The sequence below is a fragment of the Zingiber officinale genome, chromosome 4B (genome assembly GCF_018446385.1).
Source record: "Zingiber officinale cultivar Zhangliang chromosome 4B, Zo_v1.1, whole genome shotgun sequence".
NCBI lineage: Eukaryota > Viridiplantae > Streptophyta > Magnoliopsida > Zingiberales > Zingiberaceae > Zingiber > Zingiber officinale.
The window spans coordinates 70434010-70456541 of NC_055993.1; the positions used below are offsets into that span (position 1 = coordinate 70434010).

At 35.7% G+C, this 22532-nt stretch overlaps 1 protein-coding gene across 3 annotated transcripts in view; it reads right to left on the minus strand.

Annotated features, from left to right (window-relative positions):
- Window positions 1-3963: 3963 nt before the first annotated feature.
- LOC121975134 (serine/threonine-protein kinase 26-like) overlaps window positions 3964-22532 on the minus strand; it is a 75008-nt gene continuing 56439 nt past the window's right edge. Inside the window, exons 17-23 of one of the 3 annotated variants that reach the window (XR_006110274.1) lie at window positions 6935-7060; window positions 6773-6824; window positions 6646-6683; window positions 5855-5919; window positions 5178-5229; window positions 4435-4585; window positions 3964-4359 (exon numbers count right to left, since the gene is read on the minus strand). Coding sequence is in view for 2 of the 3 variants with exons in the window: in XM_042526558.1 (XP_042382492.1) it covers window positions 4514-4585; window positions 5178-5229; window positions 5855-5919; window positions 6646-6683; window positions 6773-6824; window positions 6935-7060 (405 nt within the window). In the remaining variant the exon portion in view is untranslated. Of the gene's footprint in view, window positions 4586-5177; window positions 5230-5854; window positions 5920-6645; window positions 6684-6772; window positions 6825-6934; window positions 7061-22532 lie in introns of all 3 variants that reach the window. The other 2 variants (XM_042526558.1, XM_042526557.1) reach the window with 2 other exon arrangements.

Consider the following 22532-nt stretch of genomic DNA (forward strand, 5'->3'; position numbering starts at 1 on the left):
TGGAGCATATCAGGCTCAACATGGACTTAATATGAACCATATCAAACCCACAGTTTATATCAGGCCCATGTTGGGCTGATTCTTTTAATAATATTTTAATACTTTTGGAGAAGTCGAAATAAGTAATGGAAAGTATCATTGGATTCCTTGTAATCTCAAAAATCCACTAGATCTGAAATAAGTCCAATCGGACTTGTCTAAGTCTATCAGTAGATTTCAGTCAAAATCCACTGATGGACTTAGATAGGTCCTATCGATTTCTGAGATTGTAAGGAGTCCAACGATTCCCTCCATTACTTATTTTAGATTTTCCAGAGGTGTTAAAATATTATTTGAAGAATCAGCCCAATGTAGGTCCATATCAAGCCCACGATTCATATTAGGCCCACATTAGACTTATTCTCCTTTGATAATCTTAACACCTTTGGAGAAGATAAAATAAGTAATGGAGGGCACCATTGTACTCCTTGTAACCTTAAAAATCTATAGAACCTGAAATAGATCTAATCAGACATGTCTAGGTCCATCAATGGCTTTAGTCAAAATCTACTGATGGACCTAGATAAGTCCGATTGTACTCATTTCAAGTCTTGTCAATTTTTGAGGTGGCAATAAGTCCAACAATGCCCTCCATTTATTATTTAAGCTTATCTAGAGGTGTTAAAATATTATTTAAAAAATCAATCCAATGTGGGTTTATATTAGGCCCAACGTGGATCTGATATAAACCATGTCAGACCCATGTTTCATATTAGGACTACATTGGGTTGATTCTTCCTATAATATTTTAACACTTCTAGAAAAGTCAAAATAAGCAATGGAACAACCTCAAAAATGCACAAGATCTGAAATTGATCGAATCGAACCTATCTAGGTCCATTAATGAGTTTTGGTCAAAACTCACTAATCGATCTAGATACCTCAAATTATAACCATTTAAGGTCTTATGAATTTCTAAGACAGCAATAAGTCCAACAGTGCCTTTCATTTCTTATTTCGGCTTCTTTAAAGGTGTTAAATATTATCAAAAGAATCAGCTAAATTCTAAATGTCGTGGGCCTAATATGATTTGCATATCAGACCGACATTTTGCATGTATGCATGCAAAAGAGAGAGGAAAGAAAAGATATGAAAGGAAAAAGAAGAGAGGTTGCATGCATAGGAGAGATAAAAGAGACGAGAGAAAAAAAAATGACAGGTAAAAGAGAAAGAAAAATTATATTTATCAGGAGGGATAAAATGGGATGAGCACATAATTGAATGCGTCATTTGGTAAATACCAAAGTAGTGTGCATCTTTTGGTAAATTTGGAAACCTGCATACATCTTTTGGTAAATTTTCGATATATATATCATATAGTGATATGCTATGTGGCTCATCCCTACACGTCTGTGTGCAACAAATGCTCGAGGTGCCTAGAAGTGATCAAAACCTCAATATTTAGGTACGTTTTTTTTTAAATAAAAAATTTCTTAAATCTTAAACCCTAAATATTATACCTCAAATGTCGTACACTCGGTGAGCATTTAATTTTTTTTTAAAATATGTTTTAACTTGAACACTATGGCCCAACCCCCAAACCCTAAAAGCAAAATCTTATATTGGCTTAACCCTGAGCTAAAAAAAATAAACAAAAAAAAATGTTGTTTAACAATTGGGGCCTCTGGATTTGATCCAGGCATCGCAGTCGTGGACAGAAAGGAAGCATAGCATATCAAAATCGTTTGTGTATATATAGAGAGAAAGATAGAGATTTGTTATGCTAGGTGACACCCGTGGGCAATGCGCATGGGTGCCTCTTATGGGGGGAGGCGCCTATTATCATTGTAGGTGCCTCCACTCGTGAGAGGCACTTATGCGCATCCGTGCATACATGTTTGTAAATTGATAAAAAGATGCGGTACACTTTTGTATTTACCAAAAGGAACACTCAATTTTCCACTCTTCCCATTCTACCACTCCAACCTTTTTCTCTTCTCTTTCCTCTCTCCTATGCATGCATGCATAGCTTATTTACAGCCCAAGTTGAAATAAATAATAGAAGGTACTATTAGATTCCTTACAATTTCAAAAATTCATTAGCCTTGAAATGAGTCCAACTAAACTTAAATAGGTCTATCAATAAATTTTGATCAAAAAATATTAATGGACTTATATAAATAGATTTGATTGAATTTATTTAAGGCTCTATATATTTCTGAGATAGTAAGAAATTTAACGGTATACTTCATTATTTATTTTGTCTTTTTTAAAATGTTAAAATATTATTAAAATAATTAGTTAAATTATAAATCTGATGGAGTTATGCACGTATGCATGGTGTGAAAGAGAGATGAAAGAGAAGATAGGAAATTAAAAAAACAAAAGGAGAGGTTGTATGTATGCATAATAGAAAAGAAAGCGAAGAGAGGAGAAAAAAGACCGAAGGGATAGGAATGTAAAGAGTAAAAAATTTAAGTTTATCCTTCAGTAAATAAGTAAAGTGCGTTTTGATGAATTCCTAAATCTGCATGCGCTAAATTGCCTATATATATCTCAATATGATCCGTATTTCTAGCACTGTTGGTGATTGACATCTGACTGCTAAAACTGGTGGTGTTTTTCGTTGGCAAGGAGTGTGTTCTGGAACGGTGAACATATTCGATGAGAGAGGATGAACTAGTCGAGTTGAACTTGTAATGGAAGTGGGTAATGAATGCTAGCAGAGTTAATGAATGCTTAGCTTGTTGACACGACCAGCAACTCAGCAAATTGAAGAAAGAGCTGCTGGTGAGTTCACACGACAAGCAACTCAGAAAAGCCTGCTTAGCTTAGAAAAAAAATAATAATTCAAAACACCCCCTTAATAATCAAAATACTAAAAAGTGTTTTTTTTAAAAAAAAAAAAAAAAAAAAAAACTTTCTAATATATTTCTTATTAAAATATATTTTTATTTTAATATTATTATAATAAATGATTCAATTGGCTGAAATAACTATATATAAAATTCTTTTATATCAAAAAACTTTATCAACATAATTAAAATTACTTAAATTTAATTATAATTATTTAAAATGATCAAAATTATTATAATATTATTGTTACAATGTTATATTGACTAATTAATAATTGCTATAATATAATAATATCTAATTAAACAAAATTATATCAACTGTTTAATTGACTGCTGCTAATTATAAGTAATTCTTATAATTATAAATGACTACTACAATAATATTATAATGATTTTGACGGTGCTAAAATGATTTTAATTAAGTTTAGATATTTAATAAAGCTTTTTTATATAAAAATACTCTATGCATAAGTTTTTTTTTTTTTTATCGAAATTACCTTTTTTTATCATTAGGGTAATTTCGATAAAAAAAAATAGAATGTTTTTTTACTTTTAATATTTTAAAAAAAAAACCTTTTGATCTAGAGTGCCGGTTTAATATGATGGTCCTCTAATATTGCGGATTCCAACCGAAGACCCTCTTGGGATAAGTAGCGGCTTAAATTATTGTCTTTAAGCATGACTAAATTTACCTCATTTCACTTGTTGAATTACTTAGAATGATAGTACAGGCCTCCCAAACAACCAACAGTTAATTGAGCTCTCAATGCCTGAACTACATCTCATTCATTTAGATGCCAAAATATCGTGCCACAGTATTCTTGAGGATAATGAATCTATAGTTGATGAAGATCTTGTTAGAGCTATCTTCCTTTCGTATGGATTCTCAAGAACACACGACGATAAACATTGGTACTGCATGGTAGGTGAAACTCAGACGAGCAAAGGCAATCGAAACACCTGATGAGTGTCCGACACATGCTCAAACAATGAAAAGAGATCAGGATGTAGCTTTAGCATCTGGTTGGTGTTCACATGCTCAAATGAGAAAAAGCAGGCGTCCTATAATCACGATTCATAAATTGAAATACAAAAGGAAATGTATATATATGACTCATGACAAAGCAAATGAATATGAATATGATTATTATAATACCATGAAGTTTGAATACAATAAATAGGACTTGCAAAAGCAGCTTCAACCGCTTGATCTTCAAACTTCTTAACTTCAAATCCAAGGCAACAAAGCACCTGAAAAAGAGAGAAACCAGAGACTCGTAGCACTGTACAAATACAACTTGACACCACCGGAAAAGAGAGAAAGGACAGACTTTGCAGCACTGTACAAATACAACTTGATGCAACGCGTTACAGCAACACAGTGCTTTCTACCAAATTTAAACAAATGGAATTTTCCCAAAATTGGAACCACAGAAAACCTAACAGCTTACATTGTACATCATGATCCTGAACATTTTGTAGCGTCGGACAATATGATCTCCAACAGACCAAGCCATATGCCCCACTGTGAGAGCCAAGAAATTGATCTTCGTTAGTTCCTTTCTATTAGATCTTCTTAAGATAGGTAACAAGAAAGTACGTGGAAGAGATCTCAGCCAGGAATATCTATATTTCTGGCATGATAAAAGATCCAAAACCTCCAGGATGTAGGAACTTGATCAACATTCTTCTATCTCTTCATTCCTCTTGTTCTCTTCATGGTTATACAATGCATTTAACTCTTGTTGTAACTGAAAAATGCAGGAAATCAATTGGCTAAGCCAAGTGATAAATAAAAGGAAAAACATATAAGCATCCCATTCAATGGCACTGCTTTTCTCTTAACTCGTTATGTTACAATCCTTAGAATATGTTCGTCCTTTGGTCATTAAAAATACTTTACATGCACAAGCAGGATAAGCAAATCATAGAACAGCCTTAGAACTAAACCTGGACAACTAATGATGGTAAATTTAACTGGTACAAACAGAAATGGCAGTTTGTCTAGAAATGTAACTGGTAAAAACTATAATTCCCTATCCTACAAATAGAAAGAGTATTATAAAAGAGACTAACTTTTAGTATCGCATTCCAAAGCATCCGCTTCTCTTGTTGGTGGAAACAAATAAAAGAATATAAAACCACTAACATAACTATTATCTACTCTCAGCTACTTTTTCCAGTAATAAGGGATTGCCATAACTAATACTAGATACCCACATAGCCAACATATACTGGTAGAAATTGATAGAACAAGAATTTAGGCAAAGATAAAAAATGATAAGATATCTGTAATGATCAAGCCATTCCTAACTTATAGTAGTATCAAAGAGTTTTTCTTGCCTGAATATGTAGCAGCTTTGCTACAGTAAGCTCATCAGTTAGGGTAATCATCCTGCAGCAAGAAGAGATAAATCAACTGGATATCAGGTGCCCTAGGAGCACAACATTACAATCTGAATTATAGAAGAAAACTTTACTTATGTAATACCATATAAACTTAGCATTCAAAAGATTATAAATCCATATGGAACTGTTTTTTAAAAACATGTGTCCCTTTAAATAAAGTCCGAATTGAAAACCAAAACAATAGGCATAGTGTTAAGGTTCAGTTTAGTATAATGCAGGATATAGCGAGTCCATGTTATCTGAAGAGACATGCATCGTAAAATATTTATTTCACTTGGTCCTATGTGTTTATAGGGTGCCATTGTCATCAAGAAAATTAGTGCTTGTTAAGGGGACTCTTGTTTGTTTCTTTTAAAAAAAAAACACTTATTATAGCTAACAAAAAAAAATGGTACATGCATGGAGTATTCATAGGGTCCATAATAAAATTTTGGATTCAGTTGCAGGCATGAAAATATGATTTTGAGAATCACTAACATTTAATTTCACTCAAAATGAGATCATACTTCATCATTCATATTGGAAACTTTGATTATGATTTTGTAAGTCTAAAGTTGGTCTGTTATAAATGCCTTTAATTTAGAATAACCTACACAGCTAAGAGAAACTACCTGGCTTGTAGCTCTGAGATTTTACTCAGTAGTATGCGCTCCCTTTCGCTGTTCACACCGTCCAGCTATTAAAAATAAATCTTAATCAGCAATAAACCATACTTTACATCATTTCCACTCAATTTAAACTGAAAAAAAGGATGAACAAGTACTAATTTAACAACAAAAGAGCAGTGTGGTGCAAAAGCATCCCTTTAGCAACCAGAATTAGTCATTGTTTACCTGCGTATAGTAATCAATTACATATTTATTATATCTCTCAATCTCCATTTTGAGTGATTTATTCCATGATATAAGTAAAGCAAAATGCATATATGCTGCCAGTAGAGGAATAAAGTTATGACTACCACAATAAGTCACCATATAATTTTTCTTTCTTTCCTCTTTCAATCTTTCTTGTGATTCTGACACCAAAGGTGGTAAGGCAGTGAGTAGGACATAAATTGATAGAATGTATTGGTTCTACATTTTGTACAAATTAACTGCAATGCCAATGTTATAGCAACTCCATTTGCAATGAAAAATCAAATGCAAAATTTTAGTAAAATAGTAATTTACTATTCACTCAAGAACCATGTGCTGCAAGATTAACATAGTTGGAACAGGAGGTAACCCCAAATGTCTCTCTTGGACTCTTGGAATCTAATAAACAAAAGTAATTCGCATAATACAAGAGTTGGCATAACCCAAATGTTTCTATGGAAATCTGATAAACACACAACTAATCAGAATAATACTACCAACAGCATATAATCATGAAGATCGAAGAGTAAAAAGTATAGCATGCTTACCAATTTCTCATTCTTCACATTTTGAGCTTGGGAAGGAACTGCAGTAAAAAAAAGGAAAAAGAATAGCTCAACAGAATTTTCTACTTTGATCTTTCAAAAAACACAACAAGAATATCTTAAAACTCACAATCAATTATCTCGCTTTGCTGCAAGCTATTTAACAGATTCATAATGAGATCCTGGCAATTAAAACCACAAAGTTTAGGCACGTCAGTGTTCTAAACAACTAAAAAATTCGTCGTTAGATTTCAGTCAGGCATGCATGAATTTGTTAAGGAATGGATGATACCTGTTGAAAAGATGCTTGCTGAAAAATATTTTCAAGGTGGGGCTTGAGAATGCATGCAGGTACTGCCCTGCTGCTAACTTCCTTCAGATTGTTGTTGCGGTCTTCATTTGGAGGTTGGCCCAGTGACTGAAAGTAGATAAATACAAGTACCTAAGGCAACCAATTATTGGACAGACAGAATAGACATAACTATAGGAAAATATTGAAGCATCTGTAGTTAATTTCAACAAAAAACGGCCAACATTAATTGCATCATGATACTTCTGCATCTACCCTGTGATTGCTCCAGACAGTTATAGATATCTAATTTGAGTAACAGAAAAGCATTAAACTTGGTTTCCATACAGAAAAACATAAGAGGAAAATTGGAAAGAATTGTCACATGCTACTCCAAATAAAAATATGGCACCACAGAAAGAAAATTCAACCAAGGAGATGGATCAAAAGCCACATTTAGACAACTAAAAACATTAATAGGGAAGAAATAATAATGTATACAGTTTTATGCATGCATAAAATTTATGATTTTCAATAATGAAAATAATGTACATACTGACATGTTCACTAAAAATGTTTAAAGCTAATCCAAGCTTATGACTTTCCTTTGACTATTGAATCATCCTGAACATGTAAGAGGAGAAATCAATATTTACCAAAATGAAGCATACTTTTGCAACCATGAATAACACACTAGTGCTGACTAATTGTCATTAAATAATTAGATCATCCTTGAAAACCTCTGACCATAAATGAGAATCTTGAACCAAGGAATTAGAAATGATTTAAAGATACCGTATCGTATCTTTCCTGGAACTTCAGGACATTAAAATAACCAAAATCTTGATAACATAGTATTTTTCTTTATAGCAGGTCTATCTTTGTCCAGGAACAGTTAGACTGTCATCTGCTAGCATAACATGTTGAATAGTTGATAACTTCTCAACTAATGTCATGTATCATCTTGAATTATTTCCAGATACTAATAATGGTGATTTCTGATCACACAAATCCTGCTTAATAATTAATCCTCCAGTCAGCTTATATTAAAGGAATCGTCTCAATGAGGTTGACGAGGAATTTTGAAGATAGACAACCAAGCAGTAAAGAACTCATGTTGTTTGCCTTCAGACAACAAATGAGAGAATACTAAAGATGGATGAACATGAATCCTCATTTGAATTTTAAATATTTTGAATCTATTAACTGTTGTGTACAAGTCTGGAGCAATCTATAAATATTCATATTGTAAATGTGTATCAGTAATACCCCTTAATTGATTAATAATACATATATAGGGGTTACCTAGGAGACCTTAACATGGTATCAGAGCTAGCCATCTATACCATCTTCAACCTTCCCATGTAATCCATAATGTGGATCCTTCTTCACAAGTGTTATCCACGCGAAGTCCTTTCGTGGTGTTTCCATAAAAGCCCTCACTTCAGTGAAGTCCACTCATCCTCACACAATTAATGTGTTGTCCCTGTCTGTGACTATGGTATCCCCATGTTCACAAAAATACACTCATCCTTGCGTGAAACCTTTACCTTCATGATGACCTTACTGAAGTAGCTTTGTTGTTGTTGTTTTGTCGCTTGCACTCCGCAATGTCAGTGGCCACCCACTTTTCCATTGTTGACAGCTGCTCCAACATGAGTGGCATCATTCTTCATTGACAAACGGTTCTTCCTGGATGAGGCTCCCTAACTCAATTCATCATTGTAGCCACTTCTTATGTTTGAATGACTTCATTCGTTGGCTTATCCTGCTTACCCATACCACCATTGCTGCATTCTCAATCCATGATCATCAAGCAACTCTCCAAGCATCGAGACCTAATCAAACTGAGACCTCCAACTGAGACTCTTTTTTGGGCCAATATATCATTTTAGGCCTAATCCAGCTGTATCATTCCTCTTTAGGCCAATCCAAGTCATCCCTTCTTTTGAGCTTGCAGATAATTTCAAGCCAATCATCACATTTCCAGGCCCAAACAACAATTCAGTGTGATGAGCAGCTTCAAATCTTACAATGTCAGATTCATCTTACATCTTCAATGCCACACATTGTGGTCTTTCCTAACCTCTTGAGGCCCCTGACAAATACCACATAGAGTCTTATGGAACTATGCCTCGTGGATTGTATCCATTCATGTATGGTTAATAGGCCGATGTAAGCAACCTCAGGATCTGAGATGTCAAGATTTGTGAGTTACCAGGGCTTTATGAGGGTAGATTGATGCACAATTTCTTGCACTCTTATGGGAGCCCATTGTTCACAGCCTCATAAGTATCTTCTGTTGTTTTTTACCATGTCAATAACTTTGACACATGCTCAAGACCTATATAAGGATGGCATTTCTCGAGCCAATCATGGGTAATATATTCCAATTACACAATTCTGATACCTAGATGGCCACCAAGTATGTCGTTTGTCAAAGCCATGCAGAACCTCTTTGACAGACTATTCATCATCATGTTTCTTCATATTGCCTGTCCTGAGTTGGAGTCAATGAAATTCAAATCCTTAGTGCCTCCTTCATGCCTTCCCTATCATATGCAGATGCTATGTGCCTCGACTATGGTTCCACCATTGATTCTACAACTGATTGCTGCACATTGGAAGTTGACTTATTCTCTAAGGGATCTCAATTGCAAGGCCAACATAATTGCGCTAGTAGGCAAGCAGATCCAAATGCTTGTTTTAGACTGTTTTTACTGCTTTATCTCAAAAAATTATCTTATTTGCCTACGGAGCCTCCCTTGCTACTTATCTATCTCATAGTCCTTGGTTGTCCCCTAACAGGTCCTACTAGTGTCACAAGAGTAAATTTGTGTCATTTATTTGTTAAGGGCATTGGAAACATTTCCCTTTCACCAATTCTGCATCTAGGCTCTATGTTTTTTTATATTCCAATTGGCCTCATTTATCAGTTAAGGGCACTGGAAATATTTCTCTTTCACCAATTCTGCATCTAGCCTCTATGTTTTGTATTCCTGAATTTTATTGAGATTATTGTCCATTAATAGCACATATTTGAATTGTTTTAGCATTTTTGATGCCACATATTTTTATTCAAGATTTGAGAATGAGTACAAATCGCCGGTCCCACGTCCAGATGAATATCAGTCAACATGGACTTTCAGACAAATATTCAATGAATGGATGAATCAAACTATTGTGTTAATACTAGGATGTTCTTCGGAAGGAACACGTTGCAAGTCCGACCGTGAAACTTAAATGTAGTGTTAAATATGCAAGAGTCGGATAGGAACAAATATTATAGGAAAATTAATTATGGAATCTAGGAACAGTAAAGTAATGGAGATAATAGATATAATGATTAGGAGAAAAATTAATATTTTATGTATGCAAGAGACAAAATGAGTAGAAGAGAAGGCAAAGATGATAGAAAAATTTAGATTTTAAGTTATAGTACATAAGAAAGAGTATGAGAAGAAATGGAGTAGGTATTATTGTTGATAGTTTACTAAAGGATGATGTTGTTAGAGTAATTAGAAAGGAGAATAGGATTATAACTCTCTAGATAGTGGTGGTGAAAGAAACTATTAATGTAATTTGTATATATGCATCTCGAATAGGATTAGATTAACACACCAAATCTAGATTTTGGGACAACCTACATGAGATATTATAAATCATTTCACCAACTGAAATGATTTTAATAAGAGTAGATCTAAATGGGCATGTACAAGTGAAAAATGAGAAATATAATAGGGTGTATGGGAGTTATGGATTTGGAATAAGAAATGAAGAAGGAAAAACTATATTAGATTTTACGATAGCATATAACCTTATACTAGCTAATATGTTTCTTAGAAAAAAGTAGAACACTTGGTCACGTTCAAAAGTGAAAATAAGAAATCGTAAATTGACTTTCTTATGGTAAAAAAGAAGGATAGAAAGATTGTAAAACTTGTAAGGTTATCCCTGGAGAAAGCTTAGCTACCTAAGAAAAAATATGCACGACTCTTAGAATTAAGTGGTAGAAGTTAAAAGATAGGAAGCAAAACATATTTAAGGAGATAGTAGGAGTACAAGTATTACAACAACTCGAATATGACATGTGATAAGATGGTGTCAAAGTTGAAAATAGTAGTCTATACTCGATGAGTCAACAAGACGTGCACTACCGGGTAAAAAATCTTAAGGGTGGAATGAGAAAGTACAGAAGAAATTAAAGGAAAAAACGACAACCTATAAGGTATTATATACTTCTAAAAACAAAAAAAACTTAAAAAAATAAAAAAGACCAAGAAAACAGACACACAGAATAAAGCTAAGAATGAAACTTTTGAACACATATATCAAAAATTAAATACAAAAGAAAAAAAAAGACATTTAAAGAATAGCTAAAATAAGAGAGGAACACAAGAAATCTTATCAAAATAAGATATATTAAAGATGAATGCAAAAGGTACTAGTAAATAATGAGGAAATAAAAGAGCATGGCAAATGCATTTTCATCAATTTTTAATGAAGGTTTAGATAACAACTTAACCTTAGTAATTTAAGTAGGTCAAATGAGTATTTTTATCGTAGAATTCAAACTACAGAAGTAGATCAAGCTTTAAATGGGATGCAAAATGAAAAAAATAGTTGGACCAAATGATAATCTGATAGAGACATGGAAGTGTATAGGGAAACAAGATATCGAATGACTTACAAAATTATTCAATCTAATATTGGAAACTAAAAAAAGTCTAACAAGGGTAAGTACTCTAGTTCCCTTATATAAGATAAATAAGATGTACAAAATTATGTAATCTATAAGGGTATTAAACTAATGAGTCATACCATGAAACTTTAAGAAAGAGAAATAGAAAAAAGACTAAGGAAGGAGAGTGATCAAAAATCAATTTGGATTTGTACCTGAAAGGTCGACAATAGAACATCTTATCAGGCAACTAATTGAAAAGTATCGGGAACATAAGCAAGACTTACATTTGATATTTGTCGACATAGAGAACTTATGATAGAGTCCGAAAATTATATAAAGAATTCTAGAAAAGAGAGGTGTTAACGTAGCGTATATTAAACTAATCAAGATATATATGAGAATGTAATGAAAAGGGTGAAGATTTCAGACGGATTAACCGAAGCATTTCCTCAAAAGATACAAAGATCAGGTCTAAGTCGTTATCTTTTTACACTAATCATGGATAAACTCACTTTATTTTATAAGATCAACTCTAGTTTATTTTATTTGGACCAAGATCACTTTATGTCAGCCATATTATTTTATTATTACCACCATCTCTATCACAAAGGTATTTGGACTATTCATTTACTCTCTTTGTAACTATAATAATTTTAAAAACAGAAAACCAAAGACATTGTAAATTGTGAACTAGGAGGGCCTTTTTATAATATTTGCCAATTAAATCCCTAGTCTTTTCTTTCTCCCACAACTTGTGCATTTTCTTCTCCACCATGGAAGGCATATTGCATTTAGAAACCTGAACACCCTTGCCCATGTCATCTATGCAAGATTCAACTGACCCCTCTAACCTTATCACTCTCCATTCATGAAGTTACCCCCTCTGCAAGATTCCATCGTCCCTATTGCTTGCACCGAAGACCCACCACCATCATGACCAATCATTTACTATGACTCAGTCATTGATGACTCGATCTCCTTCTCATGCACATGTAACCTCTGAAGTGGGATCCTCCAACCCCATCTCTCCCCTTGATGCCCCTTTGTGCAATGCTGGCATTGCTCATCAACCGGTCTTCGAGCAATTCCTCCAACAAAAGTTCTCGGTGAACCCTCATGGAGAAGCATGAGAACCACTTCTAAAAGGAACCCTAGTTGCCCTCCTCTCTTGATTGTCGATTACCCTTTTGATCAAATCTAGTTTGCCATCTGATTTAGGTAGTGTCTTCTTATTGTTAAGTATCACAGTAAGATTTAGGGTGCTAAATAGTTTGTCTCTTGAATTAGGGCGATGACAATGTAAGTATAATTTCAACTGCATGTGATACAATTTTTTCCTTTATGGGTTGATCCATATCTTGGTATGGAGACATAAGAACATGGATTTTGTTAAATTACTACCCTTGCTATTGTAATTCCCAACCCTTTATATTATTTTAAGCAACACCATTAATCATGATTAGGCAATTTTAGACATCCACTTCAAAATGTGTGTCAGTATTCACGACCTTCAGAACCAAGGTAAGATCCTCCTTTTGGCTTGCACGGTGAATCCATTAGCCTAAGTGAGAACCATAATAAGAATGAGCAATGAGGGGTCTTGTTATGGTTAGATTTAGTAATGGAAATTCCGCTTTCATAATAAATGTAGATGTAATTTCTTGAATGCACTCATGTGGGAAAATAAGTAATGAGAGTGAAAGTTTTGCATCCTAACCTTACAAGAGCTTGTAAGGTTGTGGGTATTTTATGATGTAGAAAACCATCCCCAATTTGGAGTTAAATGCAGCTATCATAAACTCGAGCCTAGCATTTATAACTTTGGTTGAACTCTAAACTAGTCGAGATTTCACTAGTTCTTGTTAAGCTCTTTCTTTTGTCATCTTGTTCTATTGTCGGACTCTCTTAATTTTGTTATGCTTAGATGGTTCACACTAAAGTATTCATCTGTTAGAGCATATTTTATTATTCTATGATTGATATTAATCATGAATTTGCTTATTATACAAAAAAATGATGATAGATGTGTAGCAAAGAGAGAGAATACACTCTAAAAACATGGTAGTAATTGTGCGATGAATACAACAACAACCAAGCCTTTCCTCACTAGGTGGGGTCGGCTGTATGAATTCTTTTACGCCATTGAACTCTATCTCTTATTATATCATCATCTATATCTAAATAAATTTTATCTTGTCTTATTCTTGCTAACCCAGTCTTTTTTGGTCTTCCTCTTCCTCATTTGATATGCATGTTTATTATAGTTTCACATCATCAAACTGGAGCATTTATTGGTCGTCTAAGTACATGTCCGTACTATCTTAAACATGTCTCTCGAAGTTTTTCCTCAATAGATGCAACTCCGACTTTCTCTCTAATGCTCTCATTTCTTATTTTGTCCATCCTCGTATGTCCACACATCCACCTTAACATCCTCATCTCTGCAACTCTCATCTTCTGCTCATGTGCTCGAGTTATAGCCCAACATTCAGCTTCATATAACATAGCAGGTCTAACTGCGGTTTTATAGAACTTACCCTTAAGTTTAAGAGGTACTTTACGGTCACAAAAAACACTCGACGCTCCCCTCCATTTCACTCATCTTACTTGTATTCTATATAAGACATCTCTCTCAATCCCTCCATCGTTTTGCAAAAATGATCCTAAATATTTAAATCTCTCAGTTCCGGACAACTCATCCTCTCCTATCTTAACAATTGTTTCATTACTTCTAATATTGCTAAACTTAAATTCTATATATTCTGTCTTTAATCTACTAAGCTTAAAACTTTTCCTTTCTAATGTTTCCCTCCAAGATTCTAGTTTAGCATTACTCCTTCACGTGTTTCATCTACCAAAATAATATCATCTGCAAACAACATACACCACGGTACAGTGAGTTCGTCCATAATTAGTGTAAAAAGATAGGGACTTATAGCTGATCTTTAATGTAACCCTATCTTTATTGGAAATGCTTCAATTACTTCGCCTGAAGTCTTTACTCTAGTCGTTACATCCTCATACATACCCTTAATTAGTTCAATATATGTTACGCTAACACCTCTCTTTTCTAAAATTCTCTGTATAATTTCTCTTGGGACTCTATCATAAGCTTTTTCTAAGTCAATGAATACCATGTGTAGATGTTATTTTTGCTCCTGATATTTTTCAATTAATTATCTAAGAAGATGTATACCTTCTATTGTTGGTCTTCCAGGCATGAACCCAAATTGATTTTCTGTCACTTTGGTCTCCTTAATCTTTTTTCTATTACTTTTTCCCAAAGTTTCATAGTATGATTCATTAGTATAATACCCCTATAGTTTGCACAATTTTGTACGTCTCCCTTGTTCTTATATAAGGAAACTAGAGTACTTATCCTTTTTTTTCATTTTCAATATCATGTTAAATAATTTTGTAAGTCATTCAATACCTTGTTTCCCTAAGCACTTCCATACCTCTATCAGAATATCGTCTGGTCCAACGACTTTTCCATTGTGCATCTCATTCAAAGTTTGTTTTACTTATGAAGTTTGAATTCTACGATAAAAATTAAAATTTCTATGCTCATTTGACCTACTTAAATTACCTAAGTTAAGTTAGTCACCTAAACCTTCATTAAAAAGTTGATGAAAATAACTCTTCCACTGCTCTTTTATTTCTCCATCGTTTACTAATACACTATTACATTCATCTTTAATACATTTTATTTGGCTAAGATCTCTTGTTTCCTTTCTCTCACTTTAGCTATTCTATAAATGTCTCTTTCCCCTTCTTTTGTATCCAATTTTTGATATAATCGTTCAAAATTTTCATTTTTTCCTTCACTCACTACTTTCTTAGTTTCTTTCTTGGCTACTGTATATTTTTTTAAGTTCTCCTCGTTCTTACAAATATATAATTCTCTATAAGCTATTCGTTTTTCCTTCATTTTCTCTTGTACTTTCTCATTCCACCACCAAGATTCTTTACTTAGTAGTGCATGTCCCTTTGACTCACCGAGTATATTCTTAGCTATTATTTTCAACTTTGATATCATCTTATCCCATATTGTATTAGAGTCATCGTATATATCACCTAATGTTTGTACTTCTACCTTCTCCTTAAATATATTTTGCTTCCCATCCTTTAACTTCCACCACTTAATTCTAGGAATCGTATATATTCTTTTTCTATTGATACTATGTTTGAGGCGTATATCCAACACTACTACCCTATGTTGGGTAGTTAAGCTTTCTCCAGGGATAACTTTGCAATCTTTACAAATCTTTCTATCCTTCTTCCTAACCATAAGAAAGTCAATTTGCGATTTATTATTCCCACTTTTGAATGTGACTAAGTATTCTTCTCTTTCCTTAAAAAAACATATTAGCTAATATAAGGTCATATGCTATCGCAAAATCTAATATAGTTTTCTCTTCCTCATTCCTCGTTCCAAACCCATAACTCTCATGCACTCTCTCATATTCTTCATTTTTCACTCTGACATGCCCATTTAGATCACCTCCTATTAAAATCATTTCATTTGGTGAAATATTTTATAATATTTCATCTAAGTCCTCCCAAACTCTTGATTTGGTAGCTTCATCTAATCATACCTGTGGTGCATATACGCTAATTATGTTCATAGTTTCTTTCGTCACTATTATCTTAAGGGTTATAATTCGATCCCCTTTTCTAACTACTCCTACAACTTCATCCTTTAACAAACTATATACAATAATACCCACTCCATTTTTTGCTTACTCTTTCCAGTGTACCATAACTTAAAACCCGAGTTCTCTATCATCTTTGCCTTCTCGCCTGTCCATTTTATCTCTTGTACACACAAAATACTAATTCTTCTCCTAATCATCATATCTACTACCTTCATTGATTTACCAGTGAGAGTTCCTATGTTTCATGTTCCAAATCTTAGATTACTAGTTTTCCTATCATATTTGTTCTTATCCAACCTATGGTGTGAGAACTCTTGCTGAGATGTTACAGTCGGACCTTGTAACGCGAACTTTTGCATATTTAGCACTACACCCGAGTTTTGGAGATGTAGCGGTCCTTGCAGAGACATTACAGTCGAACCCTGCAACGCATTCCTTCCGAGGAACAACGTAGCATTAGCACAATAGTTTAATGGATCCATTCATTGAATATTTGTCATAGTTTTGACGCTGGCTGGCAACCTAACGCAACCCTCCTCCTTTATCTGGGCTTGGAACCGACCATGACCGATCGTCATGGGCGGAGTTGTATCTGTGCGATGAATAAAATACATAATAGTTTGTTAGGGAAAACACTTGTACAACCTTTCTACTATGAGGTTGGATCTACAATAGTAGATTTGGCCAAACCTAATTGAGAATGGCATGGCATCTTATAATAATTTATGACAGTTGAGTATTATCTCGCTCAACTAAAGAGTCAAGCTTTAACCCCTTAGGGTCAAGAGAGTTTTCTAAGTCTGATAGCCGATATGATCACTATTTCAATAGAGATATTTTGAGCCAGCCCTCTTGATGATTATGATTGAAGATCTATGTTTCATATAAGAAATTGTAGCGTATGCATAGTCTTTCTCTTACATGATCTTGATGGTATTTTGTTTGGCCTTTTAAGAGGCTATCCTCCTTGTTTCCTGAGCATATCTCTTTTTTTCCCTTCAGATCAATAAGATGCTCCTAGAAGTGTTGAGTCACTGCATTAGAGCTTATTAGACGCAACCACCATTGGCTTCAGGCATTTAACTTATTTTATGTTTTAATACTTGTCTTTATTAACTTGAACCAATGGAAATATAACTAACATGCATGTTATTATTTCTACAAAATAATCATCCTTATTATCTAACATGCATTTCATTATTCATGGGCTTGGGCCCACTAGTAAAGTGATCGTGTTGCAAACGCAGTGCGAAGTATGATTACTCATGGCCTTGGGCCTACTAGCATAGCGGCTGCGTTACTAGTCATGGTTGAGTACTCGAGTGGAGCATGACTCTCATCAACGAGGAACGACCTGTGAAGGTTGGTTACCGGTGTCCAACAACGCGAGCATTTCCCAAATTTATCCTGATAGCCGATGGAAAATTTTCACTGGGCCGAGCTTATCACCCAAGAATCGAATACCTGGATTTACCCAAAAAAAAAAAATACATTTCATTATTTATTAGTTTGAACCATTGTAAATATGACTACCATTTTGCATAGTTGTGTAACAAGTTCTGTCTCACAATTTAGGGCATAACCTTTTAATAGGACAGATGTTGGAGTGCTTGGTAAAGCTCATTTACCTTGTTAGAGTGGTGCTCGTGTGTGATTGTGTTATCATTAGTATGTTAGAGTGGTGCTCGTGTGTGACTGTGTTATCAATGATTTAAAAGAAAAAACAATCCATAAATCCCACCAAGGATCCCCTTTTTTAGGCTAAGAAACCTCTTGCAAATATGTAAAACTAAAACACAAAAAAGACAATACTAGCGGCTCATAGAAGAAGCCTTTCAAAAGCCCTTGATCGTTGTTTTTCATGGTCATTATTTCATGAATAGTTACCAAAAAAAAATACAGTCAATGCTTATATAGAGGGGCTCCCAACAGCTAGTTAACAACTAATTTTAGAACAAGGCTAGTCATTTGAACCCCATGTTTATTAGAATTCATAAAATATTCACTGTAGTCAATGATCAACAATTCAATTAACTTGACAAAATCTCAAATCAACTAAAATATTGTTTAGTTGATTTGAACTCTAATTTAGTCGACGCAAAACCTAACAAAAGGCATTTTGTTCTTGAAGAGATTTTTAGTCAACTTGACAATCGACACGACATTTTAGTCGATTGGATCATCGACTCAATCTACTTGGAGCTCATGATTTTGCCTGACGCATGCCATGTAAGCCACGCCAAGCTCCAAAGTCAAGCTTGACCGTAGACTATAAATAGGAACTTGTTGTTCCTTGTTCCTTAGTCGAAGACTCTTTTACAAGACAAGTAGGTAATTCCTACCTAGCTTAACCACACCGTCCACTGACAATGCTATCCAAAAACATGAAACTTAGATTACAATTCACATAATCTCTCACAGCTCACTCCTTTTAGGTATTCCATTTGTTATAGTTTTGTATTGTCCAAGAGGGCACCTTCCGTTAGCTTCTCAATCCTTTAAATGCATCAAACTCTCCCACCTTGTTTCGCATGTCACTCTTGGCTAGCTCATTTATATAGTCCACCTCTTGTTGAGCTTTCCAGGAGACACTCGAGCATTGGTCCTTAAGTGGAAACTCAAATCAAGGTTTAAAATTTTGACCCGTACCGAGGTTTCAATCCAGGTCAAAACAATACAGTTTCAGTATCATATCGTACCATGTCAATTCAATTTCGGTATTTTTTATTTATATATAGTAATTATTAGATAAATATATTTATTGTATATAATTTAAAAATAAGTTGTATATTAATTTTATATAAGTTGTTTGATCTAACTTAATATGGTTAGAAAAAATAATTAAATATAGTTTTCTTTAAAGAAGTATTAATTACTCGAATTAAAATTGATATATCATAATTATATAAATTAATTGTTTATAATTAATTATTAGTTTAAATCTTATATATTTAAAATAGTAAAAAAAAACTCAAAGTATCAATTAAACAACAAAATAATAATAATAATAATAATAATAATATAAATTATCAAAATATAAATATGATTTATTAGAATTTTTAAATAAATTTAAAACAGTAAAAAAGAATTTTTTATAATATCAATTGATCCTGTTCGAAAACTGGATCAACGGAAGCTGGGCACGTGGCGCTCTCCGAGTTGCTGACGTAGATCTCCGACTGATCGTACGAAGCTCCGGCGAACCTGCACAGAAGTCGGGCCGGGAAGGGGTTCCCGGCGGCGACCCTCCGACGCTCAAGTCAGGCAAGCGAATAATGAAGAAGTGGCTCTCAAAGTTGTATTACGGGTACCTTCGGCGAAGTATAAGGCTCTTTATATAGAGCAGTGAAAGAGCTCACGCACACATACCGAGGCAAGCATGTGTTCTTAGCCCATACCTCGGTATGTGTTTGTCAGAGAGCTTACCTGACACCATACTGCTACAGTCCAAGCACGCTCTCGATGGGACAGCAGAACACCTAGTCGCCAGAATAGGAGTATGGCCTGGTCATAGGACTTGACAGCCGTCATAAGATATAAATAATCCTTCTTTCCCTACCCCATGACGAGGTGTCCGTCCGGCTGGCTGGACGGGGCGTCCGGCCGGCACTCCTCTTACACCCGGCCGGACGCCACTCATATCCCGTCCGGCTCTTCGTATGCCTCGGTATGCTGGGGAGATCCTCGGTAAAGTGCTGTGGGGACTGCTAGCAGTATGTCACCTTGTCTTCGGCCTTCTGCTCGGCCCTTCGCTACTGTTCAATTGAGCGTCGGAACCCCGACTTCTGTCGGGACGCCTTTTGCCGTCGGTTATTCACGGGTCGGCCGACCGGGAGGTCGACCCCTACTTCTCCGGTCGGCCACCTGGCCCTTTGACTTCCACGTGGCATTGACCCCTCAGAATGGGGGTCCCTTGTTCTAACCACCGGATCTCAATTAATAAATTTTTATTTTTTAATTATTTTTAAAATTTTAAATATATTTTTATATATTTTATAGGGATAATTTAATTAGAGTTTATAAAAACCTATTTAAAATTATCACATTTCCAGTTAGGAATTGTTTAAATTAATTACATCTTTTTTTTCTTTTGCAACAGTACCTATACAGCACCGCGATCCCGCGAGTCCCGCTGTAAAATACCGGAAAAATGACGGATAATGATAAGGGAATTTTCCAGAATTTTTGAAAATTTTTCGAAGCTCGTATGGACGAGTTAACGGGAATAAAAAATGGGGCCCGGGAAAAGCCCGTTTAGGCTACCCATTTAAGTGAGGAAAAGATTTATTTATATATTCATTTTTATTTCTTATTTAATTTCTTTTCCTCCCCGTTACTGTGCCGTTCCTTTTCTTCCCTCCCCGCGCGCGTGCAAAGTCTTCTTCCCCGACGCCTTTCTCCCCAAACCGCCCGACGATTCCTTTCTCCTCCTCTTCCTCACTTCCTCCACCGCCGCACACCCCCTTTCTCTCCTCTCCTCTGCCTCCCGATTCCTTTCTCTCCTTCTCCACAGCAGCGACGCCGACTCCACAGCTCTAGCGTCGGCCACCGCGTGCCCTAGCCAGCCCCGACGCCTCTGTCGGCACCGATTCCCCAGCGCCGGCCGCCATCGCCTATGCCCTAGCATCGCTGGGTGTCGCTCCTCAGCCCTCGCGTCGGCCTCTCCTCTTCCTTCTCGAGCACTGCCCGATTGCCGCTGTGCCCTAGTTCCTTGTCGCGGCGCCGACGCCCTCAGAAGCTTCCTCTCCTCTGTCGATCTCTCTCCCCTGTGCCCAATCCGCCGGCATCCGAGACCCCCCAGTTGATACCTCACCATGCCCTAGATCCCGATTCGTGGTCACCGCCGCACAGAACAATGCCGACCATCACTGGAGATTGCTTGCTTCCGTGCCCTAGCGCAGGCGTAGATCTAGCCACTAGAAGGTATAGTGTGTCACTTTGTCTTTGTTCATCTTCCAACCTAACCGCCGGTCACTATGTTGATTCGACGAGCATGCTGGTTTCAGATTTAGGTCTACAGGGACCATCTTCTTTGTTTCCCCGGTGTTCCTTTGAGTCGTGCCCTAACACTGCCTTGCTGCCCTCTTTTGTGCCCTGGTACTGTACTGCCGAGCCAACAAGGTGAGTGGGTCGTATTTGGAACATTTGGTTACATGCTTGATTTCCTTCTGATCTGGTCCGCAGGTGTAGGGTTTCGGTGGATCAGTGATTACGAGGGTAGTCTTGTGCTGTGGGTTTTCGTGGATCTGGCAGCCATTGATTTCAACAAATTCCAGTAGCTTCTTGTTCTTGAATAAGGCTGTGATTTGAGGTAAGGCATAAGGATTTGATGTGTGTGTTGAATTAGGGCTAAATTGGGTAAAATGCTATGATTGATTATCCTTATTGCAAGTCCTAATTCGAATGGAATTAAGTTTGGATTCTTGATCCATTGGTGGATTGTGGATTAGGTTTATGCTATTGTGTTAATTAGGGTTTGTCCCTAAATTAGTGTGAGAGATTTTTATTTAACTATTTATAGGAATTAGCTGAATAAAATGTATATGTATTGGTGACACAGGACTTTGACACGAGACGAGTATCTCGACGTCGGATTTGGACCTGATACGATCCTTTCTATTGGAGGCAGGTACTTTGACTTATGTCATTTGATATGCATAATAATGTGTTTAACATATAGCATGATTGTGTTTTCCATCTGTTTCCGGTTGGTCACTACATGACTTATTACATGTTTGCTTGTTTACTCGTTATGCACTGCATGTTACCATTTACCTGATCATACATGCTTTAGATAGTGACCCAACCATATGATACATTATGTTCAGGGCCTAGGGTTTATTTGATACCCTATCTGTTTATGTACCTTCCATCTGATACATTGACTTGTGGTACACCTTTTATTTATGTATGGATCTTGCTATGCTATTCATGATATTGTCATGTTTAGTGTCATGCATCATCTTGCATGATTGCATGCTGTGCGATCGTCTGCTCCATTATTGAGAGCGCAACGCCGCCATATGTATTCATACACCACCACCACGGGTTAGTGGTATATCGACAGTGTGTGGCGATTCTGTGTTTGCTCCGTGGTGCCGTGACTCGGTGGTAGCCGAGCAGGCCGCTCTGTTTAGCCCGTGGTTTAGTGTAGCAGCCAGAGCCGATTGCGCTGACTTTGTTTGCCCGCTGGTCCGCTCACGGTAGTGTGACTCAACAGTAGAATAGCAGAGAGTCCTCCCCGTCATCGCAGCGAGAC